General features: G+C 41.8%; 1 protein-coding gene across 1 annotated transcript in view; it reads left to right on the forward strand.

Annotated features, from left to right (window-relative positions):
• Nucleotides 1-23,194, forward strand: part of gabrg3 (gamma-aminobutyric acid type A receptor subunit gamma3) — a 148,489-nt gene that overhangs the window by 93,792 nt on the left and 31,503 nt on the right. The window contains exon 4 of the mRNA XM_077198472.1: nucleotides 9,140-9,360. Coding sequence (XP_077054587.1) covers nucleotides 9,140-9,360 — 221 coding nt within the window. The remainder of the gene's footprint in view (nucleotides 1-9,139; nucleotides 9,361-23,194) is intronic.

The following is a 23,194-nucleotide window of genomic DNA, read 5'->3' on the forward strand; positions in this document are numbered from 1 at the left end:
CAAAGGGAACACTAATCACAATAATGGTGAGACATTTTTTAGGAAATCAACATGAATTTATGAAGTCAACTTATGTGATGTTCTCTCAAAATGTTTAGTTGTATTGACAATAACATTCAAGATGACTGGAAAATGAGTGTATGCAACTAAGAAGAACGATGACAGCAGAGGTGGAGGAAATGAGTGAAAAGTCTATAAAGAATTGCCCCGCATCAAAAACCATTTGCCCTGCCTGCTTTTGTATTTTTTTGTTTTGTTTTTTTGCTTTGGCAAAATGGTACTCAAACCAGTCAAGTAATGTTTACTAGGGTTTTCTGAGTAATTAATGAAGGCATAGCATGCAAACAGTACATATTACTAAATTGTTTTAAGTTCAACACATTATTGGAGATTAAGTAAAGTTAACTAAAAAATAGTTAGTAAGAACAATGTTAGATTTTACAGTGTATAAATTCTTGCACTTTGTTTGCCCTAGTGTAGTGGTGATGAAAAAGAGCAAATGTTGTTTTCGATCTTAACATACATGCTAATGCGCTAAACCGCGTCTTTAACTGTTGCACTCATAGACTGTAAAAATTTTGCGCCTCGTCTGCTTTTCAGTTTCTCGTGCTGTGTCAAGTTAAAAGTTCAACCTGTAAAAACATGTCTGGAAACCCGGTGCTCGTTTTTAAAAGCACTATAGTATAGTAATAGGACTATATACTATATAATACTATAGTAATACATTATGTATAATTACAAGTCTAACCCTAAACCAAACCCTAACTGTAACTTTATAGTAAGTACATGTTGTTAATTAATATTAATCAGTACTTATATAAGAAGGTACAATGTAACTATGTCACCTTAAAATATAGTGTAACCTTTTTTTTCTTAGCACCCCCTTTGAACTATAATTTTAAAACCATGCTTAGTCAAACTAACAAGCACAACTTATTACCTTAGCAAGCAAAAACCATTGCGCATTGTAATTCGCACCAATGTTGCTGATGCTGTCAACACTGTGAGGAAATGTTACATATTATATCAACATTGGTTTCTCTGTGATTTAAAGTTACCATTTTACAAGTTTGTTGACTCTGTAATATAAATGCGGTTCCTTGGAGTCCATGGTGTTCTCAGGAGACATAGCACAGATCTGCAGCTCAGATGGAAACAGAACTTTTCCACTGACTAATCTAAAGAGTTTACTCAAGCCTCCTGAGAATACATTGTTATTTCCATAACTCATTTCTCAGGTTTAGAAGTTGCTGAATAAATTAATGTGAATGTCTTTATGCTGTTTTAATGGAAAATTCTCTAATTAACATTATATTACTGAGTTTATAATTTTAAGATTAGCTAAATGTTAGTAATAGTCATATGGTCTGCTTTCAGAATTAGAATTATATAAAATACCATACAGTAATATACTTCTAAAAAACAAGGAGACATCTTGCTTAACTGCATCTTTATTACCATAAAGGAATAACTCATTGAAGCTTTGCTAACAATAAAAGTAGGAAACTTTTGTGTAATTAGGTGGATAAAATGTATATTTAATTAAATGGGAAAGTGTAGCACAAAAGTACGATTCCTTTCAGAGTTTGTGCTTTGAGAATGTATTCTTTATTCTTTCCTTTTTAGGTATCAAGAAGAGTATTCCTTTTATAACTTGCCATTACAGTGGATGAATGCCAATCATTTTGGGTCTTTACAGAGTCGGCTGTGAATTAAGATTGTTCTCTTAAAGCTCCAGTCTGTTATAGATCTGAGTAAAGATAATTCATAAGATAATTCATCTGCCTGCCCAGAAAAGTTAGTAAGGACATTGTTAAAATAGTCCAAGTGACTACTGTGGCTCAACCTTGAGTTTATCAAGCGACGAGAATACTTTTTGCAAAAAAAAAAGGAAAAGAAAAAAAGAATGACTTTATTCAACTATTAATTTTCTTCTGTGTGGGTCTCTGACGTGAGCGCCACGACGCATGCGCATGAACTGAGAAGATGAGTAATTATTACTGACAGAATTTTCATTTTTTGGTGAACTAACCCTTTAATGTCTCAGTACAATACAGAACACCGATCTCTGCCATGTGTGAACAAGCATCATTCAACATTACATCATGCAGATTTAATGTATAACATTGGATTTTTTTGTGAAATCAGACAGTGATTCAAAACTTTGACCGCTGACCCCCTTGATTCGACTTTACAATTTCATTAGTTCTTGTTTGACTTTACAGCAACATGCTCAGTTGTTAATGTAACTGCACTTTTTGGTTGTCTTCGCATGTTTTTTTTACATGTTAATTACTGGGCACATGAAGGAAAGTTACACAGACTAGCATTTATCTGAATATCCTAATGAAATTTGGCAAGAAAGAATGAACTCTTTTTTACACTCTGGAACACCTCAGACCCAGACTCCCTGCAGTGTATTTCCTGCGGGCCAATCCCCTGTGGTCGTGTCATGGCTAAATGCCATATTTATTTAATGCTGCTCCATACCATCCCCCTGGACGTGAATGCTCCAGAGCTTGCATAACTCTGCCTTGGCCTGTTTTATCATTCATTCAACAGGCCTTTATTTATATATTCTCTTTCTCAGATGATAAATGGCACAAGGAATTTAATTAGAGCTATGGGAGGAGAAGGGGCTTGATGAATCTGATACTGTGTGGCTCTCGCACACAAATCAAAGGTGAAAGTGTGTGTGCGCGGGACAGCGGAGCAGGGAGATGTCATTACCACAAATGGCGTGATGTGCCTGTCAGGCGTGGTGGAATTAACTCACTCATTCTCATCTCAACAGCTGAGGGAGCCACTCTGCTCAGGGAAATCACAAATCTGTATGCAGGTCATCTGTGGACGGGACAGGAACCGGAGCAGAAAATGATTCCTTACTCACGAGAGCCTGGGCCAGACAATTTACTGTAATGAGGGATATTCCTACTAGTCCTTCAGAAATTTCATATGACAATATTTCCACTCTGAAATACTTACAAAAAATATTTTTGAATGAAGCTTTATGGAGATGAGTACACAGGTGCAAGAAATGTCCCTTGGTGTTACGACACTTTACGGGATAAAAATAGGTTCTTATTTATGGAAAACCGGTATCAACTGTAGTGTTCTTTGAGAACTGAGGCTGGTTTTGCATATAAATGAGTAATACTGATTATTTATAATTGCTTATAAAAATGATTAGGCTTTATGGGACTACACAGACATTAAGCCATTCTGGTGCCCACAAGAGTTCACAAAAAATTAATGTTCTGTCATTATTTTCTTACCCTCATGTCATTCCAAAGGCTATATAGTGTTATTTGTTCTAAGATGAGGTTTTTATTTATTTATTTGATAGAGACAGTGCTTATCAATCAATAGTCAGACACTGGAAGCCAGAGTTAGCTCAGCAGGCACATTTTTATCTTTTGCCCCTTGCCAGATTTTTAGGTGGCAACCTTAAATAAACATGGTAAATTAATGGTAACATGGTAAGAAAAATCTACACACACACACACACACACACACACACACACACACACACACACACACACACACACACACACACACACACACACACACACACACACACAAACACACACACACACACACACACACACACACACACACACACACACTGGTATTCCTATCATTATGGGGACATTCCATATAGGCGTAATGGTTTTTATACTGTACAAACTGTATATTCCATCCTCCTACACCCTACCCCTAAAAATACCCATCACAGAAAACTTTCCACATTTCTACATTTTTAATTAAACATTGTTTAGTATGGTTTTTTTTAACATTTTAACTATGAGGACTGAGGAAATGTCCTCATAAACCACTTTTACGTTGTAATACCAGTGTAATACACATGTCATTATACAAATTTCTGTCCTCATAAAACATGTAAACAAGCACATACACACACACAGACACATGTTGTGTTTTCATGTTTTAAATGAACAGTTCTTGAGAAAAACAACATAAAAGCTCTAAAAAGAAACCCCTGTGGTCACTATGAACTGTTGTTGTTTGGCAAAAAAAAATTGCATAAATCATTCAAAAGGTTTCTACTGTTGTTGTTCCACTGAAAATGAAAATAGCAGCATATATTGCTGGAATGACATCAGGATGAGTAAATAATAGCAGAATATTAATTTCTGGGTGAATTTCTGCTCGAAAGTGCATACAGTTTTCATTGACATTTGCATTGACATGTCTAAAGACCTATAGCAATAGTAGCCGTTCTCACTGAAATGCAATTGTGCACAATGGTTATTATCCTTTGAATCAGCATCTGCATTGAAACCAGCAGCTAATGAATGTGATGATATACAACCACTGGCATAAATTTGTCTGTCAGGATCTCTAAGGAAGGGAAAATGAATTGTTTTTTTTCTTATTTATTAAATAAGTCTTTCCATTGCATTGAACCACCAAGCAGGATCCTTGATTTTATATGCATTCTCCACACATTACCCTTCCCACAGCAGTCCCGACGGATTATCCAGACAAAAACAAGTCTGGTGAATTGATACTATGGCAGACTGTTAATAACAAAATTATTTCAATCCACAAACTGCCAACCCTGCTGAGTAAACGTGAGACCTAGTAAGGTATGTGCAGAGCTTGCCTTGCGATAAGGACATCCAGTGGGACACAAACAGACCTGTTACCACATTCCACCATTTATTTCTTAGACTGTGGGAATTCTGCACTGGCACACAACATCTTTACACACTTTTACTGTGTGTGTCCTGTTTACTAATGTTTTGGCGATGTAATTCCTTGTTTATCACTGCAGTAAAGAATCTTTGAATCTCCCCCGCATCGGCATCAGCTTAGAGTGCACACTCAATACTGTAAAACATTCTTTTTTCCCCTCTTTTTTTCCCCAGCGTTTGATGCTTGCCCGCAGCTTTGAAGCAGCACTCCAAAAACCTAATTAATATAACAGATTGTCACAGCACACAGACTGTGACAGTCTAGAACTCTCAAACAACAAGAAAATGTTTACACTCGTTTTATTATATGGGATCATTCATAATCTTCCTGTTGAAAAGAACAAATTTAATTTTACTTTGTGGATTATAAAATGGCAACAGCTTGACTCTAGGCTTCTTTGAACAAACAGATTCTTTCTCTGTTGTCTCTGTACATTGTTTTTGTCCAGATGTAATGGAATCACCTCAGATTAGTTCTGTTTATTCTGACGCTCAACACATTTACACTTGGATGGCGATTAGACCTGAAGTGATGTTCTTTTCCGCCTACCTCTGAACTCCCTTTAGCTTCTGGAATAAAAGGTCACAATTATGGCCTGACTGCTCTCATGCCCACTGACTTGTGATAAATGAGACTGGTATTATAATGAAGAGACCCACCTTTGGGGAGAGATAGCAAAAGGTCAAATGACTGTCGGGCCGGTGCAGGTACGCGGGGTTGGAGGGTGACAACCAGCATTAATTATGAAGGGGGAAAATCAGTTTAGAGTCATAATAAAAGTGGTGCCACTAAGTCAGAGATTTCAAACTTTTTGATGTCAAGGACCCCTAAATATAATGACCTCCTTCTGATCTCCCTTCTTCCTAAAATATAATGGAATATACACTCATATTTTCCTGTACAACGGTATAGAAAAATATACAGTAATGTATGTTTTAATGAGTAAAACCCACTTTTCTGTGTCTTAAAAGACATGTTGTTTGCAATATAAAAGAATTGGCTCCCCTGTCACAGTCCTAAAGCCAAAACAATTATTAAGTGTGTATTAAGTTGGAAGTGTATCTTTTTTTCTACCAAGTATTAGAGCAATGTTGTATTATATACACAGACAGAATCATTTAATAATGCTTTTCCCACTAAATACTGTTCCAAAGCAGCTTTACTGAGAATATTGCCTTACAGCCCCCAATGACCAACTGAAAGCAACAAACACGATGAAAAACTCTCCAGAAAGATAGAGCACAAATACAAACTCTTTTTCAAAGTATATGTACATTGCAAGTACACAGAGAAATGAACACGTAGAAACAAAAATAAAAAAAATGTTTGTTAATAGAATAAAATATTATTCTCATTATTATTTACTTTAAAAATATAAAAAATTAAAATGTTATTGTGAATGATTATTTATTGCATTTTTATAAATAATAATAATAAAATAATTAAGAAATCCCTCTGAAACACTCTGCATCCCCTCACCTTTTGGCCTCATGTGGCCTCCTTTAAGAAACATTCAGAGCTCTTTTTGAATGTATTTAAAACAAGTATGAAGTCATCACATTGAGTTTGGTATTCACTATGGTGACATTTTAAGGAAGTCTCTGTCATGTAGTGCACAGATGCCTACAGTTATCTTGCATTTACTGAGTTAGCACAGGTCACATTGATCAGATTTGTGTGAAGGTTTGTGTAGACTTTAGTGAGGTCGGTGCACTTAAAGGTTGGACGGTTGAAACGGCTGGAGTAAATTAGCTGGATGTTTATAGGGCTGGATTCAGACATCAAAGCTGGAATAGATAATGAGGCCATTAGTCTTCCTACCTCAAATCACTCCAAAGAAGATAGGTCTTTTTCAAATACACATTCACACACACACAATGACGCATAGGCACATATTTTGATTGGACTGCTTCCACAGAATAGTTCTAATCGTGGCAAGTGTTTGAAATGGAAATTGATTTTGAGCTATTTATGCACCATTTCAGATGCAGTGACTCTTACACCTCAGAGACCCTGTCAAACTTCTGCATTCAAGCTCTGACAAATTCTGCGTTAGGGTTATATATAGTGAGACATTTACAAATAAATAACATTCATTAGTACTGATTAAATGCATATCCTCTATTAGTCTCTGGTTAACCCTATTATGTATTTTACAGCTTTCATTCTGACAGTAAAAAGCACAACAACAAAAACTCAATTTTCATGCACAAGTTTTAATGTACCATAATTAATGTATTAATCGCATGATCTGATTTCAAAATTACCCCTTTTTGGAGGCTAATTCAGACTGTAATGGCAAAGAGCATTTATGAAAACTCTGGCCTCATTCAGTTTTTATTTAATTGGTGTTGCCTAGCCCCTTTCAGCTGTGTTAAAAAAAAATTATCCTTTACATTTCCTGCTCAGTAAATCAAGACCTCTTGCCCCCAAAACACACTACTGAAAATATATGAAGTATCAGATGGTTCTAACACTGTGGTTTTAACAAATGTAATTAGGCATTTTGTCCTCACAGGTTGCATGGGTCAGATGCAGTATTTAACCATGTACTCAAGTATGCAGCAGCCTTTGAGCGTATACAACTGCTGGGATTGTTTATAAAGCCTAAGAAATCCCTTAAAGTTTGTGGACAATGAGGTGTGATTATGTGTCTTTCTCCACATTCAATTCCTGTGGCTCCTGCCAGCTTGTACAGTGCCAGAACCTCATAATCCTTGTAAAAGTATCTCAAAGCTGGCTCTGTCTTCCATCCAAACCACATAGGGATCAGCAGTGCTCCATCACTGAATACTGAATAATTCTGGCATTAATTTAAGGGCTGGTTCTAGGAATTCAGATTGCTACTCTGTGGCTCTGTGTTTCTACTCTTTAGAGCTGTTTAGGAATAAATCACAGTGGAAATGTGTTAAGAGTGCTAAAGAATACCGTTAAGGCCAGGTTGTATTAAAGCAGCACTATGCAGGAATGCAGGAACTCCGTTTTTGTTAAACAGCGACCCCTAGAGTCGCTGTAGAGTACTTGTATTTAACGTTACTGTCGTAAATACAACTCACGCAGAGCGTGACAGTCTATGATCTGCACTCACGGCCTCTCTACTTTATAATAATAAAGTAGCCTACCGCGTTAGGCTAACCTGAGCCTAAATGCCAGATGACATCAATAAAGTTACAACCTGTACGTCACATTATTTCATAACAATGTCCGTTATTATGATGTTGTTAGACATGATTATTGCAATTTATCATAATAGTTTGCAAATTGCGCTCATTTACACTATTTACCACGTGTAGGCTTATTTACTGTATGTCCTGATAATTATTTATGTGAGATATTGACAACTGTTCTCATGATAATCGCAGGAATCAACTTTAACAGTGAAAGACTGAGCGAGTGGGACTCTTGTCCGGTTCCTCGTGCTGTCAGTTTCTCGTTACCTTTTTCTAGACTCTTCCGACCGCGCTTTCTTCGGGTTTTTTTCTCCATTCTGAAAACGCAGGTCCGATATTTACTCGTGTCTGTCTCCTCGCTCGGTCAGTCTGCCGTTTCCTCTTTCTCTGTTCCTCCGACAATGCTTTCCTAGCTTTCTGCTTCTTATATGACAGTTTAGCCATGACAATAGTCGTTGTGGTAACACTTTATTTTGATAGTCCACTTTAGACATTCTACTAACTATAAATAACTTTGCAGCTACATGTCAACTAACTTTCATTAGAGTATTAGTAGACTCTCTGCTTAATATCTGCTAACAATTTATTTTGTTTGTCCCTCAACAGATATTCTACTGACTATAAGTAACCTAGCAACTAAAAGTCAACTTGTTCTCCTTACCCGAAACCTAACACCTAACCATAACCTAACAGTCTACTGACAGTCTACTACAGCCTACTAATACTCTAATGACAGTTAGTTGACATGTAGTTGAAAATTTACTTATAGTTAGTTGAATGTCTAAATTGACTATCAAAATAAAGTGTAACCGTTGTGCTTATAGCTTGCCGGATCATGATGGGGGCGTGTATGCGTGTAATGTGTGCAGTGCCGTAAAGCAATTCGTTACATCGCGAGAGCTGAAATCACGCAATACTTCCTGACGCTGAGGCCGGCGGTACGCCGGCCCAAAGTTGCATGTGCGGTATTTCTACTCACAGGCACCAGAGGGGGGCGAGACGACCACCATTCAACCCGAAAAGAGTCATTTAACCATTCCAATAACCCTGAAGCTGTTCAGTTAAGCTAAAAAAAAACTGCATAGTGCTGCTTTAAAATGGGTTCAATTTTCAATATTCAATAAACGAGAATACCGACACGTATTTATGGTTTAAAAGTGATCACTATAAGAGCTTCAATATATAGGCTATTATTAAGTCAACATGTCATTCATCTTACTTGATACATTACCTTTTTTTTTTTTTCACAGGAGTACCAGATTGACATAATTTTTGCACAGACATGGACGGACAGCCGACTCAGATATAACAGCACTATGAAAATATTGACTTTGAACAGTAATATGGTTGGACTCATTTGGCTACCGGACACGATCTTCAGAAATTCCAAGAGCGCAGATTCACATTGGATTACTACACCAAATCAGCTACTTAGAATATGGAATGATGGGAAAATACTTTACACTTTGAGGTAAGCGAGCTGATATTTGATAATGAAACTGATGAATCAAGATATGAGTAAGAATGTGATTTTTTTTTTCATTCCCAAAACTATACAATAAATGAGACAAAAAAAATGGCTGATTAGCTGGTTTGCAAGATCGTTTATGGCATAAATATATCAATATTTCAATTTTAATATATATAGTAAGGGGTAAAGTACATGAGTAATGCTGTGTAATACCTAAGTATCATCATGTGAATTGTGTTTACTTTACTCAGTACTATTTAAACTAAATATTTTAGGTTTTATATAAAATAGCCTATATAATATTAAATGTATAAATAAATACAATTGTATGATTTCATATATTGAAAATTACACTTTGTAGAATGTCTAATGAAATTGTAAGGAGTAAAAGTAGTATTATGCATATTTTCGCCTATGTATGTCTACATATGCCTAAAAATACCATTCCGGGTTAATACAGGTTAAATTCTTCTGACAGAGTGTAAAAAAAAAAAAAAGACAAAAAATAATAGAACAGAAATTGTGCTTACAGTGGAGAGTGGAGACCCAACAGGCAAGATAACTGGAAGGAAATGTCAAGATGTTTAATTTTTAATTTTTTCAAGAGTTTAAACCGCAACAGATCATATTTTGAGTGTATGATGAGACAAGTTATGACAGTGAATTTTAAGGTATATTTAGCTGGATGCTAACACACATGCTAATAATGCAAACGGCATGCAAAAAAGAGTCTTATCAAAAACATAAACTACTTTATTACGATAAAATGTAATAAATATTTTTTTTTCGCTTTTAAATTAATTTTTGTCTGCATACTTTGATTTTTGAGTAAAATGTGGACATCTCAACCTTTTGTTGTTTCCCTGTAGTTTTTTTGTAGGCGCCTCTATTTCAGATTAGGTCATCTCTTTCACAGTCCTTGATGAAATATCAAGAGCTGGGATGAATTTAGGGCAACAGTCACAAATTTATGCCACTTTCCAGAGCTAAAAAAATATGTTGTGTACCTTTAGTTTGTCAATTATCCTGTCATTTAAAAAATAAAATGCAATTCATAACCGCAGTAGTATTATTATGAAGAACAAATACCATAAAATAGCATATCTGAGAAAAAGTTTTTTCTTTCTTTCTAAATTTATTTTTTATTTTTTTAATAAAGCACCAGAGAGATAATGTGCTAACACCACTGTAGACATTACTAATGAGAGCAGTAATGTGAATTACAGTATATGCCTCTGGCACTTCTCTTTATAAATACATATGCATCATCGTGGCAGACTGGGGTGCACATGAGAAAGCATCATTTGCTTATAGCAAACTAACACTGTTGAGAATGTAAGCAAATGGTTCACAGATTTTCTTCAGCAGTGAAGTATTATCCCAGTGCCGGCTAGAGCCCAAAGCTGCTAGTTAACAACATCAAGTTACAAAATGCGTAAAATCTTTTTCTCGCTTGAATTGCAGTGTCAAGTTGAGGATTCCAACTTTGATTTGAAGAGAAAATCAGAAATGTGAAAAATGTGGGTCTGTCACATGAAACGTGTCTACTATTGTCTTTTCATAAGTCTAAAACTACTGCTGCTGTTTTCCAAATATAGTCAGATGAGTGGGTATCCACTGAAGCCGACTCTGCCCTAGTTATTCACACACTACATTGTTTGTCATGTCCTTTTCAAGCTGTCCCATCAGAAAAACTCACCCCAATGAGAACAACAGCAAGATCAAGACCTTGTCTGCTTTAGTACAATCATGATTCAAAGGCCACGTTCATATTTGGTAAAATTACACTATCATTCAAAAGTTTGGGTTGGTAAGTTATTTTTTTTTTAATTTATAGAAAATCACTTATGCTCACCAAGGCTGCATTTACTTGGTCAAAAATACAGTACAAACAATAATATTGTAAAATATTGTTACAATTTACTAGGACTGTGTCCTATTTAAATGTATTTTAAAATGTAATTTATTCCAGTAATTACTTTTCAGTGGCCTTTACTTTAGTCTTCAGTGTCACATGATCCTTCAAATATCATTCTGATATGCTGATTTGATGTCCTAAGTAACATTTCATAATATTAGCAATGTTGAAAACAGTTGATCAATATTTTTGTGGATGCTGTGGATACATATTTTTAATAGAAAGATCAAAAGATCAGCATTTATTTAAAATTGAATCTTTTTATGATTTCTTGAATCTTTTTATGATGAATATAAGTACTCATTTATTTTCTTTCTTTTTTTAAATATACTGACTCAAAATATTAGTGTACATTTCAGAAGAGGTTTTGCCAGTTAGTATGTTTATTTTCCTTTCCAGTGCTGCTTTAGGAAATGTCAGAATTCTTGGAATGCCTCTTGTCCAATCAAATTAGAGAAACAATATAACTGTTATAGAAAGCTATAACTCTGACTTGTTTTGTTGCATTACTCACCTTATGCATGTTAATAAATAGTTTTATAGCTTTACAGACCTATGCTAAATACTGTATACTTTCAGATTCTCAAGTACTAATGAAGGTAAAGTTAAAACGAAAACATACAAACACAGAACAAACGGTGCTCTTTTAGCAGCAGAGAAATATTTTAGAAAAACAGCTCCCTGGTTAATGCATCTCAGGCAGGGTGATGGCCTATTCAGGTATCTCTCAGCAGCCTGAAGACCACAGCGTCTATTTGGACCAGAGGACATTTCACAGGCCAGTGGAGAGACTACATCATGCCGTCTCCAGTGCTCCGTGAAATATTTCCTTGGCAACAGGAGAAACAGCGCTGATGCTGAGGGGCAAATTCTGCGGATAAAGCCAATCTGGAACAAAGGCTAACTAGATGCGTTAAACATATGGAGCTCATGATCGATATGCAGTGACACAGCAGACATGCAGCAGTGGTATTTAGAAGGAGTGTGAAGAGAAAAGGGTAGTGCAGACTACGAAATGTCACTCTCTATTTTAATTGCAGTCATCGGAGCTTTGAAGTAAACAATGCTGGATTTTGTGAGTGCTGTAAGCTTTCTGAGCTGCGACGAACAGAGCTTCAATGGCACGGATTCAGGTCTGAGCTGAGAAATGCGAAATTTGATTTGCCATACCTCTCCATAATGCTTAATATGTGCTGTCGGGCCGTTTGTTTACCAATATGGCAATATCTACCATGATGGCTTCTTTGTCACATATTTGCAAAGGCTAAGGTTGTAACAGTAAGCCAATTATCCACTGGCTCTATGTTACCCGTTGAAGCAAGGGATTGTGTTTAAATAGACAACGGAGCACTGTGTGTCTGTTTTGCAATGTGTGTCCAATTTTTTTTTTTGCAGGAGTTGGAATTTACGTATAATCTACTTGATGTTTATTTATCATATTACTGTTTACAGACTTCAGAATAAGGTTAAGGCACATTTAGTGTCTCAACCCATGAAACAATAACTTTCCATTAAAACAGCAATATACTGCATTCTGGTTGATATTTGTCGTTTTCGAGAAAGTAGCCTACAGGAAAATACTGTGAATTAACATCGCTCAAAGTCGACACTCAGAGGCTGTGCTCCAAATCACGCCCTATACCCTCATGCACGATTCCCTACATTAGTTCACTAATATAGTCCACTTGACTGAGTGAATAATTTCATAGTTATTTCAGTTAAATTTCTATGTTAATTCAGACATTGATGAACACCTGCTGTTAACAAGCAGAATCATTGAAGGAAAGAGGAAAAAGAAGAAAAGAAAAAAAGATTAAATCAACCGAAGATAAAAGACATGAAATCTCTGAAGATCTTAGCAGAGGAGGATTAAACAACTCCACAAACAGCATTACCGGCTTCACTTATTACTAACCAGTTTGACTTTATTTCTGCCTGACGTCTACAGAAGTTCTTATTAAAAGGTGACAGAGGTTTAGATGTCATTTTATTTTCATTTGATGTTACCATGATGGTGATCAGTGTTTGCTTTAGTTGGGCTCTTGACCCTTGACTTTTGAATATTAGTTTTTCTTTGGCTGCGGTAGCTGTGTCTTTAAAATACATTTGCTATGGCATAAAAGCTGAAATAAAACAGGATCAGATGACAATGGCTGTTTGTTAATGGCCACAATCATCATCTAGTGGCCCGATTCACTGATCTCTTTTACTGTCTAATGTATTTATATGGGTGATGTTTTGAATTTTTGATTATGGTATTACTGTGATTTTACAGATTGAGATCTATTGTAGTTTTGACAACCAGAAAATATGAAGGATTTTAGAAAGTTTATGATCAGAACATTTTGAACTTCTAGATCAGCCAGACACACACAGACATCAAGAATCAGCGTATGAATCTCAACAATGGTGACAATCAAAAGTTTCATGCTGCAATGCATGCTGAGTACCAGCATAGTACAAAACAATTGTCCATGACTCCCAGCATGCATTGCAGCATGAATAAATTATGCAGCTGAATTGTCTGGTTATTTTCTTTACTTTTTGCTTTTATTTTTGCTGTTGGTTTTGTGTTGACTTTTAGTAGTGTGTTTTGGGATGTTCAGATTTGTTATCTTTTTTGTTGATTGCCACCATTGCTGAGATTTATTGTCTGATTCTTGATGTCTGTGTGTGTCTAACTGAAGTCGTAGATAAAATTTATTTTTCAAAAAATCAGTTAAAAATCGAAATCAGTTCAAAAATGTATTGCGCATCACTGCTTGATCTTTTGCTGTAGTTTCACACTGTAGTACTATAAAATGAAAGGGTAGTTCACCCAAAAATGAAAATTATGTCAGTAATTACTCACTCTCATGTTTTTACAACCCCATAAGACTTAAGTTCATCTTCGGAACACAAATTAAGATATTTTTGATGAAATCTGAGAGCTGGCTCACTCCTTCATAGGCTGCTAGTAATTGCACCTGCCGGCCCAGAAAAGTTAGTAAAGGCATTGTTAAAACAGTCCAAGTGACTACAGTGACTCAACCTTAAGTTTATCAAATGACAAAAATACTTTTTTGTTCACAAAAAAACAAAAATAATGACTTTATTCAACTATTCATTTTCTTCTGTGTGGGTCTCTGATGTGAGTTCACAAGAGCACCACGACGTATGCGTGAGAACTGAGATGATGACGTTCACGATCATTTGATGGGAAGGAGTGAAAGGTAAGCCATTCATTTTGCGGCATTGGTAAGGCACTTTTACGTTTTCTCGTTGGTTTCTCACAATTCAGACATCCAGGAAATGCACACTTTAGAACCATTTAAAACACAAAATCGAGACCCATCTGCGTCACCTTTTCAGTTCTCGTGCATGCATCGTGGCGCTTCGTGAACTCACGTTAGAGACCCACACAGAAGAAAATTAATAGTTGAATAAAGTCGTTATTTATTTATTTTTGCGCACAAAAAAAAAGAATATTCTCGTCGCTAGATAAACTTAAGGTTGATCCACTGTAGTCACTTGGACTATTTTAACTAATTTATGTCTTTACGAACTTTTCTGGCCCGGCAGATGCAATTACTAGCAGTCTATGAAGAAGTGAGCCAGCTCTCAGATTTCATCAAACATATCTTAATTTGTGTTCTGAAGATAAATGAAAGTCTTACGGGGTTGGAACAACATGAGGGTAATTACTGACAGAATTTTAATTTTTTGGGTAAACTAATAACCCTTTAAGCTGTATTAAAACAACACATTTCTGATAACTAATGTTAAAGTCAAGGGTCAAGAGCCCAACTAAAGTAAACACAGATCTCCATAATGGTAACGTCTAATGAAACAAAACAACATCTCTGTTAATTCTCAATAGGAATTGCTGTAGACGTATGAAAAAATAAATAAGTCAAACTGGTTAGTAATAAGTGAAGCTGCTAATGCTATTTTTTGGAGTTGTTTAATCCTCCTCTGCTGAGATCTTCAGAGATGGTATGTCTTCTGTGGCTGAAGTCAGTTGTAGTTCTTGTGTTTTGCTTTTTTCTGTTCTTGTTGTACCTCTGTCCTTCAGTGATTCTGCTTGTTAACATCAGGAGTTTGTCACTTATGCTCAATCTTCAGTCAATTAATCACTGAATCACTGTTAATCATTAACTTCAACACTGCTTCAGCAGGGTTCTCAAGTTGTATCAAAAGCTTGGAGTGAAATCACATGCGGTTAGGGGAGGAGCCCTAATGGAGCCCCACCCCTATCCATCCCCGCCCCCCAATTTTACCCATTGTTCATAATTAACCAGCACAAATTGAAATGATAACAATTGGTAAATCTGATAAATGACAGAGCAATTCATCACATCAAATATACTCTTTAATGTTATATTTCAAAATTACAAAAATATAACAAATTGCTCCAAACAGTTTGGAAAAACAAATCTTTTTGAAAATTACAAATGGAATGGCAATGATTAATGTATGTTTTGACAGGATATAAAATATTACATATGTTATGCATTATTAATACATGTAGCCTCAATGTAACTAGAAAGACTATTAATGCAGTATAATGTAAAATTTAAAATAAAATGAAGAAATACATCTTCATTCCTTCCCATAACGTTACCCACTAAACTTTCCCTTAGTTTCAGATAATGTAAGCTAGCCAAACTGAGCCAAAGCTTCTGGCCTGGTTGCAAAGTAGTTGTAGAGTTTTTGACTGCATCCATAATAATGTAAACGATGTGCTATATATTAAATGTTCAAGCCTAAAATGTTAGACGAGCTTTCTTCCAACTTACCTTCTCCATCACGAAGTGTGTTCACGCGATATTGTTGGTTACCTAGTAACGAACGTAAGGTGACTGAGAAGAATGTTCCGTCAACTTCCGTTTGTTCGCGCATCTATTTTGCCTAGTAACGAACGCAATTTGGCCGAGATACGTGCTGGCGTCAGGAAACTTACATTTGTGTGCCTGCGCCTCGTATACAACGTTATATATAAAGTTTGCATGACAACTTGGTTGGCATTGCCTTTTCAGCGTGAGAAATACACGGTGTGGCGTGTGAGTGTGTGAACTGGTTGAATTGTGTGTGTCTCACGGCCAATGCGTGAGACTTGAGAACCCTGGCTTCAGTGTTACTCCAACACTCTGTAGTGTGAGACAAGTAATCCTTTAAAACTGAAGATTTTGCAGTGCGGTTAAAAGGGTTAAATGTGGCAAATAAAATAAAAAAACAGAGTGAAGCGTAATTTAACGGTAATCAACTGTAAATTAATTTACGGCGTAAAACTAGAAAAAAGCAATTCACTGGAAAAACGTCTACGGTTACGTATGTAACCCTCGTTCCCTGAGTAGGGAACGGAGACGTTACGTCGGATGACGACGAATGGGGTTTCGCTTAGAAAGCCTATCAACTTCGAGTATTACAAAACGAGCCAATGGCAAGGAAATGCCATGGGTCTGCGGAATTTGCATGGCGTAACTCCGCCCCACCTCGTGGGTATAAAAGGAGGAAGCCGGCAGCAAGCAGATATGTTTCTTCGCTGAGGAGCCAAGACTGAGCTCAGGCGATCCCCGCGGTACAGCGGAAAGTGGCAGGCAGACATAACGTTCCCTACTCAGGGAACGAGGGTTACATACGTAACCGTAGACGTTCCCTTTCGTTGTCACTCCGAGTTACGTCGGATGACGACGAATGGGGTTACCAGTCTAATCACGCCACCTTCTCAGCTGTCTTCCAGTGCCCTGCGTAAATCGAGATCCCTGTCAGCCTGGACAAAGGACTCCATATAACACAGGAATACCAAGGTACACTGGGAAGCATATCCCAAGCTTAGGGGAAGTATGCAATTAATGCCAGCCCGGAGGGGGGGGACTTAGAGAATACACATATGACCCGAAGGAAGCATATGGAAAACACTGGGGTGTCCAGCCGCAGGTGGAATATTTCAACCCCAGGGGTGGCAAGGTGGCTTGCCAAGGGAAAGACACACGCTCAGACAGGCTTACAGTGGAAATACACATGTGGGGGTCGCTCAGAGGAGGGACCATGCACACGGGAGGCACCTAGCCGACGCACAGGCAATAGACACTGGCGCCGACGTCAGGAGTGCTGGAGGAGCTCAGGGCTTTCGGAGAAGCTCACCTGAGGAAAATATCGCACGTATCCAGTCCGTGGAGTGGAATGGCGAGCAAGCGAAGACACCTGAGCGGGTCCGGTACTAGCTGGTTGAAGCGAGTACACGAGAGGACACAGGCTCCACTCGGAGATTATAGAATCTGGCGAATGTGTTAGGTGTCGCCCAGCCTGCAGCTCTGCAGATGTCTGTTAGCGAGGCGCCATGCGCTAGAGCCCAAGAGGACGCCACACTCCGGGTGGAGTGGGCAGTCACACCAAGGGGGCACGGTCGACCTTGCTGCTGGTAAGCCAAGGCAATGGTGTCCACTATCCAGTGAGACAACCTTTGCTTGGAGAGAGCCTTTCCCTTCAGCTTCCCACCATAACAGACAAAGAGCTGGTCTGAGGTCCTGAAACACTGCGTTCTGTCTACATAGGCGCGGAGGGCGCGTACTGGACAGAGCAGTGCCAAGGCTGGGTCTGCCTCCTCCGAGGGCAGCGCTTGCAGGTTCACCACCTGGTCCCGAAAGGGAGTGGTAGGAACCTTGGGCACATATCCAGGCCGGGGTCTCAGGATCACGTGAGAGGAAGCCGGCCCAAATTCCAGGCACGCTTCGTCAACGGAGAATGCGTGCAGGTCCCCAACCCTCTTGATGGAGGCCAGTGCAACCAGGAGCGCTGTCTTCATAGACAGGAACTTAAGCTCGACTGATTGCAGGGGCTCAAAGGGAGCACTCTTCAGGGCAGTTAGAACCACTGAGAGGTCCCAAGAGGGAACGAGAGGAGGACGAGGAGGATTTAGTCTCCTCGCTCCTCTCAGGAACCTGATGACCAGGTCGTGCTTCCCCACCGACTTACCTTCGATGAGGTCATGATGTGCGGCAATGGCGGCAACATAGACCTTCAGGGTGGAGGGAGACAGCCTTCGCTCCAGCCCCTGTTGAAGGAAGGAAAGCACAACACTGATCGAGCATCTCCGGGGGTCTTCTCGGTGAGAAGAGCACCAGTTGACGAAGAGGTTCCACTTCAACGCATAGACGTGTCTCGTGGACGACGCTCTAGCGGAAGTGATGGTAGCCACCACCGTTGGTGGTAGGGTACTCAAACCTGCCTCGTCCCATCCAGGAGCCACACGTGGAGGTTCCAAAGATCGGGACGAGGGTGCCATAGGGTGCCCCGTCCCTGAGAAAGAAGGTTCTTCCTCAGAGGGATCGGCCAGGGAGGTGCTGTCGCGAGGAGTACTAGTTCGGGGAACCAGGTCCGGTTGGGCCAGTAAGGGGCAACCAGAATGACCTGCTCCTCATCATCCCTGACCTTGCGCAAAGTGTGCGCAAGAAGGCTCACTGGGGGAAACGCATACTTGCGGCCCTGCGGCCAGCTGTGCGCCAGAGCATCCGTGCCGAGCGTGCCCTCGGTCAGGGAATAGAACTGGGCGCAATGGGTCGAGTCGTGAGAGGCAAACAGATCTATCTGCGCGTCCCCGAACTGGTCCCAAATCAGCTGAACCGACTGGGGATGGAGTCGCCATTCTCCAGGGAGGGGCTGAAGCCGTGAGAGCTCGTCGGCTGCACAGTTCAGCGCTCCGGGAATGAAGATGGCTCGAAGCGACCTCAGATGCTTCTGACTCCATAGGAGGAGGTGGCGAGCGAGTTGTGACATACGGCGGGAGCGTAGACCACCTTGATGGTTGATGTACGCCACAGTGGCGGTATTGTCTGAACGGACTAGTACGTGTTGACCCCTGAGCAACGCCCGGAAGCGGTGCAGGGCAAGGCGTACTGCCAACAACTCGAGGCAATTGACATGCCACAGCCGCTGGGGTCCTGTCCAGGAGCCCGCAGCAGCATGTCCATTGCACATGGCGCCCCAGCCCGTGGTGGAGGCATCTGTTGAGACAACAACATGCCGGGAAGCTCGTGCCAGGGGGACACCGGCCCTGAGAAAACCGAGGTTCGCCCACGGGGTGAAGAACTGACGGCAGGTCGGAGTAACTGGTACTCGGAACGTGCCGTGTTGCCATGCCCACCTCGGGACTCGGTCGCGAAGCCAAAGCTGAAGCGGTCTCATATGAAGCAATCCGAGCGGCGTGACCGCGGCTGCAGATGCCATATGCCCCAGGAGCCTCTGAAAAAGTTTCAGTGGAACCGCACTCTTGCCCTCGAATTGTCTTAGGCAAGTCAGCAGTGACTGCGCGCGCTCGCTCGTAAGCTGCGCGGACATGGCGACCGAGTCGATGTCCATACCGAGAAAAGAGATCCTCTGCACGGGGCAAAGTTTGCTCTTCTCCCAGTTGACCCGAAGGCCCAGACGGGCTAGGTGCCGAAGCACTAGGTCCCTGTGTTCGCAAACCTGATCTCGAGAGTGAGCTAGGATCAGCCAGTCGTCGATATAACTCAGGATGCGAACCCCTTGTTCTCGAAGGGGAACAAGGGCCGCCTCGACGACCTTCGTGAAGATGCGAGGAGACAGGGCTAGCCCGAAAGGGAGAACCGCGTACTGGTATGCCTGCCCCTCGAAAGCAAACCGGAGGAACGGTCTGTGTCGAGGAAGAATGGAGACATGAAAGTAGGCGTCCTTCAGGTCGATCGCTGCAAACCAATCCTGGGGCCGTATGCATTCGAAAACGCGTTTGGCGGTGAGCATCTTGAACGGCATCCTGTGAAGGGAGCGGTTCAGCACGCGCAAGTCCAGGATTGGCCGTAACCCACCGGTTTTCTTGGGGACAATGAAGTAGGGGCTGTAGAAGCCGGACCTCATCTCGGCTGGAGGGACAGTCTCGATTGCACCCTTCGCCAGCAGGGTGGCAATCTCTGCTCTCATGATAGGGGCATTGCCACCGACCAAAGTGGAGCGGACTCCCCTGAAGCGGGGAGGAGACCGTGCGAACTGAATCGCATAGCCGAGCCTGACGGTACGCGCGATCCAGTGGGACAGACGGGGAAGCTCTAGCCAGGCTCCCAGGAACTGAACCAACGGGATCATGCGAGCCACAGGCGTCCCCCCGGAGGGGCAGCGAAGCGGAGTAACTGGCCCAGATGTGGACGGCATAGCGGCCCGGAGAGGGGGCACAGTTAGCAACCGCGCCCTGGCAGAGGGGGCCAGGGGAGGACCAGGCTGGTCGTCCCGCGGGGGCCTGCTCTGCCAGGGGTCTGGCGACAGAGGGGGACAGGGGCGAAGCGGTCCGTGGACGGCACGCCGTGTCAACCGCCTCTGGGACAGAGGGGGGCGAGGAGAGCACGGCTTGTGGGCGGCGCTCTGTGTCGCCCGAGAACTCTGTGAGCTCAGGGAAGAGGGGATTGTTTCTGACTTTAACCACATTAGGGTGCTGCCCACCCGTGGGTGAGCAGCGGGGAGTGGAGAACAAAAGATTCTCCCCCGGCCCTCCACCGGGGGAAGGAGTGGTCCTGCTACCACCTCCTGTGAAACAACCATCATCCCTGAGCAGCCCGTCTCAGGAGCGCCGCTTGGCCCGGCGTTTAGCGGGGGGCGGGGCAGGAGAGGGCTGTGGCGCCTTCTTACGGCTTCCTCCGCGACCGGCCCTGGGTGGAGGCTGCTGCGTGGTCCGGGCGGGAGGGGCGGGAGCCGCAGGAGGGCGCCCTCGGCGGGAAACAGGTCGAGGCGTCTGCCCGGCCGGCAAGGTGGAGGCAGCAGCGGGCCGGCGGGGCAGAATGTGTCTGATGGCCTCGGTCTGTTTCTGGGCAGTTGAAAACTGTTGGGCAAAGTCTTCAACTGCACCGCCGAAGAGGCCGGCCTGGGACAAGGGGGCGTTAAGCAGACGGGTCCGCTCAGCGTCCCGCATGTCAGCCAGGTTCAGCCACAGATGTCGCTCCTGGACCACAGCTGTGGACATCACCAAACCCAGGGAGCGCGCGGTAACCTTCGTCGCCCGGAGAGCAAGGTCGGTCGCGGCGCGCAGCTCATCAAAGAGCCCTGGGTTTGTCCTACCCTCGTGCATGTCTCTGAGCATCTGGGCCTGGTAGACCTGCAGAGTGGCCATAGCATGCAGTGAAGCAGCCGCCTGTCCCGCCGCTCTGTAAGACTTCGCCACCAGGGTCGACGAAAATCTACAGGCTTTGGATGGGTGCTTAGGCTCGCCCCGAGAAGAAGCACTCTGAGGACATAGTTGCATGGCAACAGAGCGTTCAACCGGGGGAAGCCCAGTGTACCCACGGGCAGCTGCCTCATCGAGGGGAGGAAAGGCGGATGAGACCAGCGAGCGGTCCCGAGAAGACAGGGGGGTCTTCCAGGACTTCGAGATCTCATCATGCACATCCGGGAAGAAAGGTATTGGGGTTTGCCGAGGACGAGGGTCGGCGGCCTTACCCAAAAACCAATCGTCCAGCCGCGAGCGCTCAGGACAGGGTGGAGGCCTCCACTCAAGTCCGATGCTCGCGGCTGCCCGGGAAAGCATGGCCGTCATCTCCGGATCAGACTCGAGCACAGCCGTATGCACACCGGAAGGTGGCAGCTGTGACGAGCCCTCACTTCCAGAAGAGTCAAACCCGCCTAGTGATGCTGCAACAGACATGGCATCTTCCTCTGTAGCTTCAACTGAAGCACGCGGGCCACCAGAGGGTAGACCCGCGGGAATCAGCAGTTCACTAGCGGGCACCGTCATTGAAGAGGGGGGCTGGGGTCGCGGACACATAGTCGGCGCCTTGTTCCAGACCGTAACCCTCAGGTCACCCTGGCCACCAGCCGCAGGACGGGGGGTGGATGAGGGGACTCTCACTCTTGCGAGTTCACGGAGTCTCGACCGTAATGACGCGATGGTCATGTTCCCACAGAGAGAACATGAGTCATCCACGAGCGCTGCTCTAGCATGATCAATGCCCAAACATACTATGCAACGCTCGTGCCCATCAGAGTCCGATACCAATCTGCCGCAACCAGAAGTACACGGGCGAGACATCTTTAAAAAGACGTGCCACGTGTAAGCTCTTTTAGTGAGAGAAAACTCAAGTGTTGAAGCACCCGGGGAGAAACGCACCGACTGGCAGACCACTGCAACAGATCAGCAGGAAGCACGCTCTCGCCGTAGATCGCCGTCACACCAACACTCGAGGTACTCGTTTGTAAAGCTGACAATTCAGAGATGGCTTGTGGAGAGAAGAATACACTTGGCTCCGAAGCGAAAACATATCTGCTTGCTGCCGGCTTCCTCCTTTTATACCCACGAGGTGGGGCGGAGTTACGCCATGCAAATTCCGCAGACCCATGGCATTTCCTTGCCATTGGCTCGTTTTGTAATACTCGAAGTTGATAGGCTTTCTAAGCGAAACCCCATTCGTCGTCATCCGACGTAACTCGGAGTGACAACGAAAGGGAACAGTAATATACTGTAAAATGTAACAGTCAGATTTAAACAAAAGAATCTAATTTCACAGAAATTTTAGTGAAAGTTCATAGAAAAAAGTTATGCGAAGTCAATAACTGATAAGGAGAGTAAATATTAAACTGAAGTGTTTAATGTATTTTTGCACAAGATGATATACACTGTAAAAATGAATACGAATGAATATGCTAAATCTAATCAATAAAATTGAGGCAACAGATTACAAGCAATATTATTAATTAAATTTAACAAATTAGAATTGAGTAATAATTAACCAAATTAATTCCTTAAAAGTAAACCATTTAAAATGAGTAAAATTTACAATTTTTTTTAAACAAAAATATCGGAATAACAGACTGACGTCAAAGATGAATTAAGAACACTTTTTTTTATTGCCAACATTGAAGACACCTGATGTTAACAAGCCGAATCACTGAAGGAGAAAACCGTAATTGGTTTGTTACCATTATGGAGATTAATGC

The sequence above is a fragment of the Siphateles boraxobius genome, unplaced genomic scaffold (genome assembly GCF_051911475.1).
Source record: "Siphateles boraxobius isolate OS27281-9 unplaced genomic scaffold, OSU_SipBor_1 41, whole genome shotgun sequence".
Taxonomy (NCBI): Eukaryota; Metazoa; Chordata; class Actinopteri; order Cypriniformes; family Leuciscidae; genus Siphateles; species Siphateles boraxobius.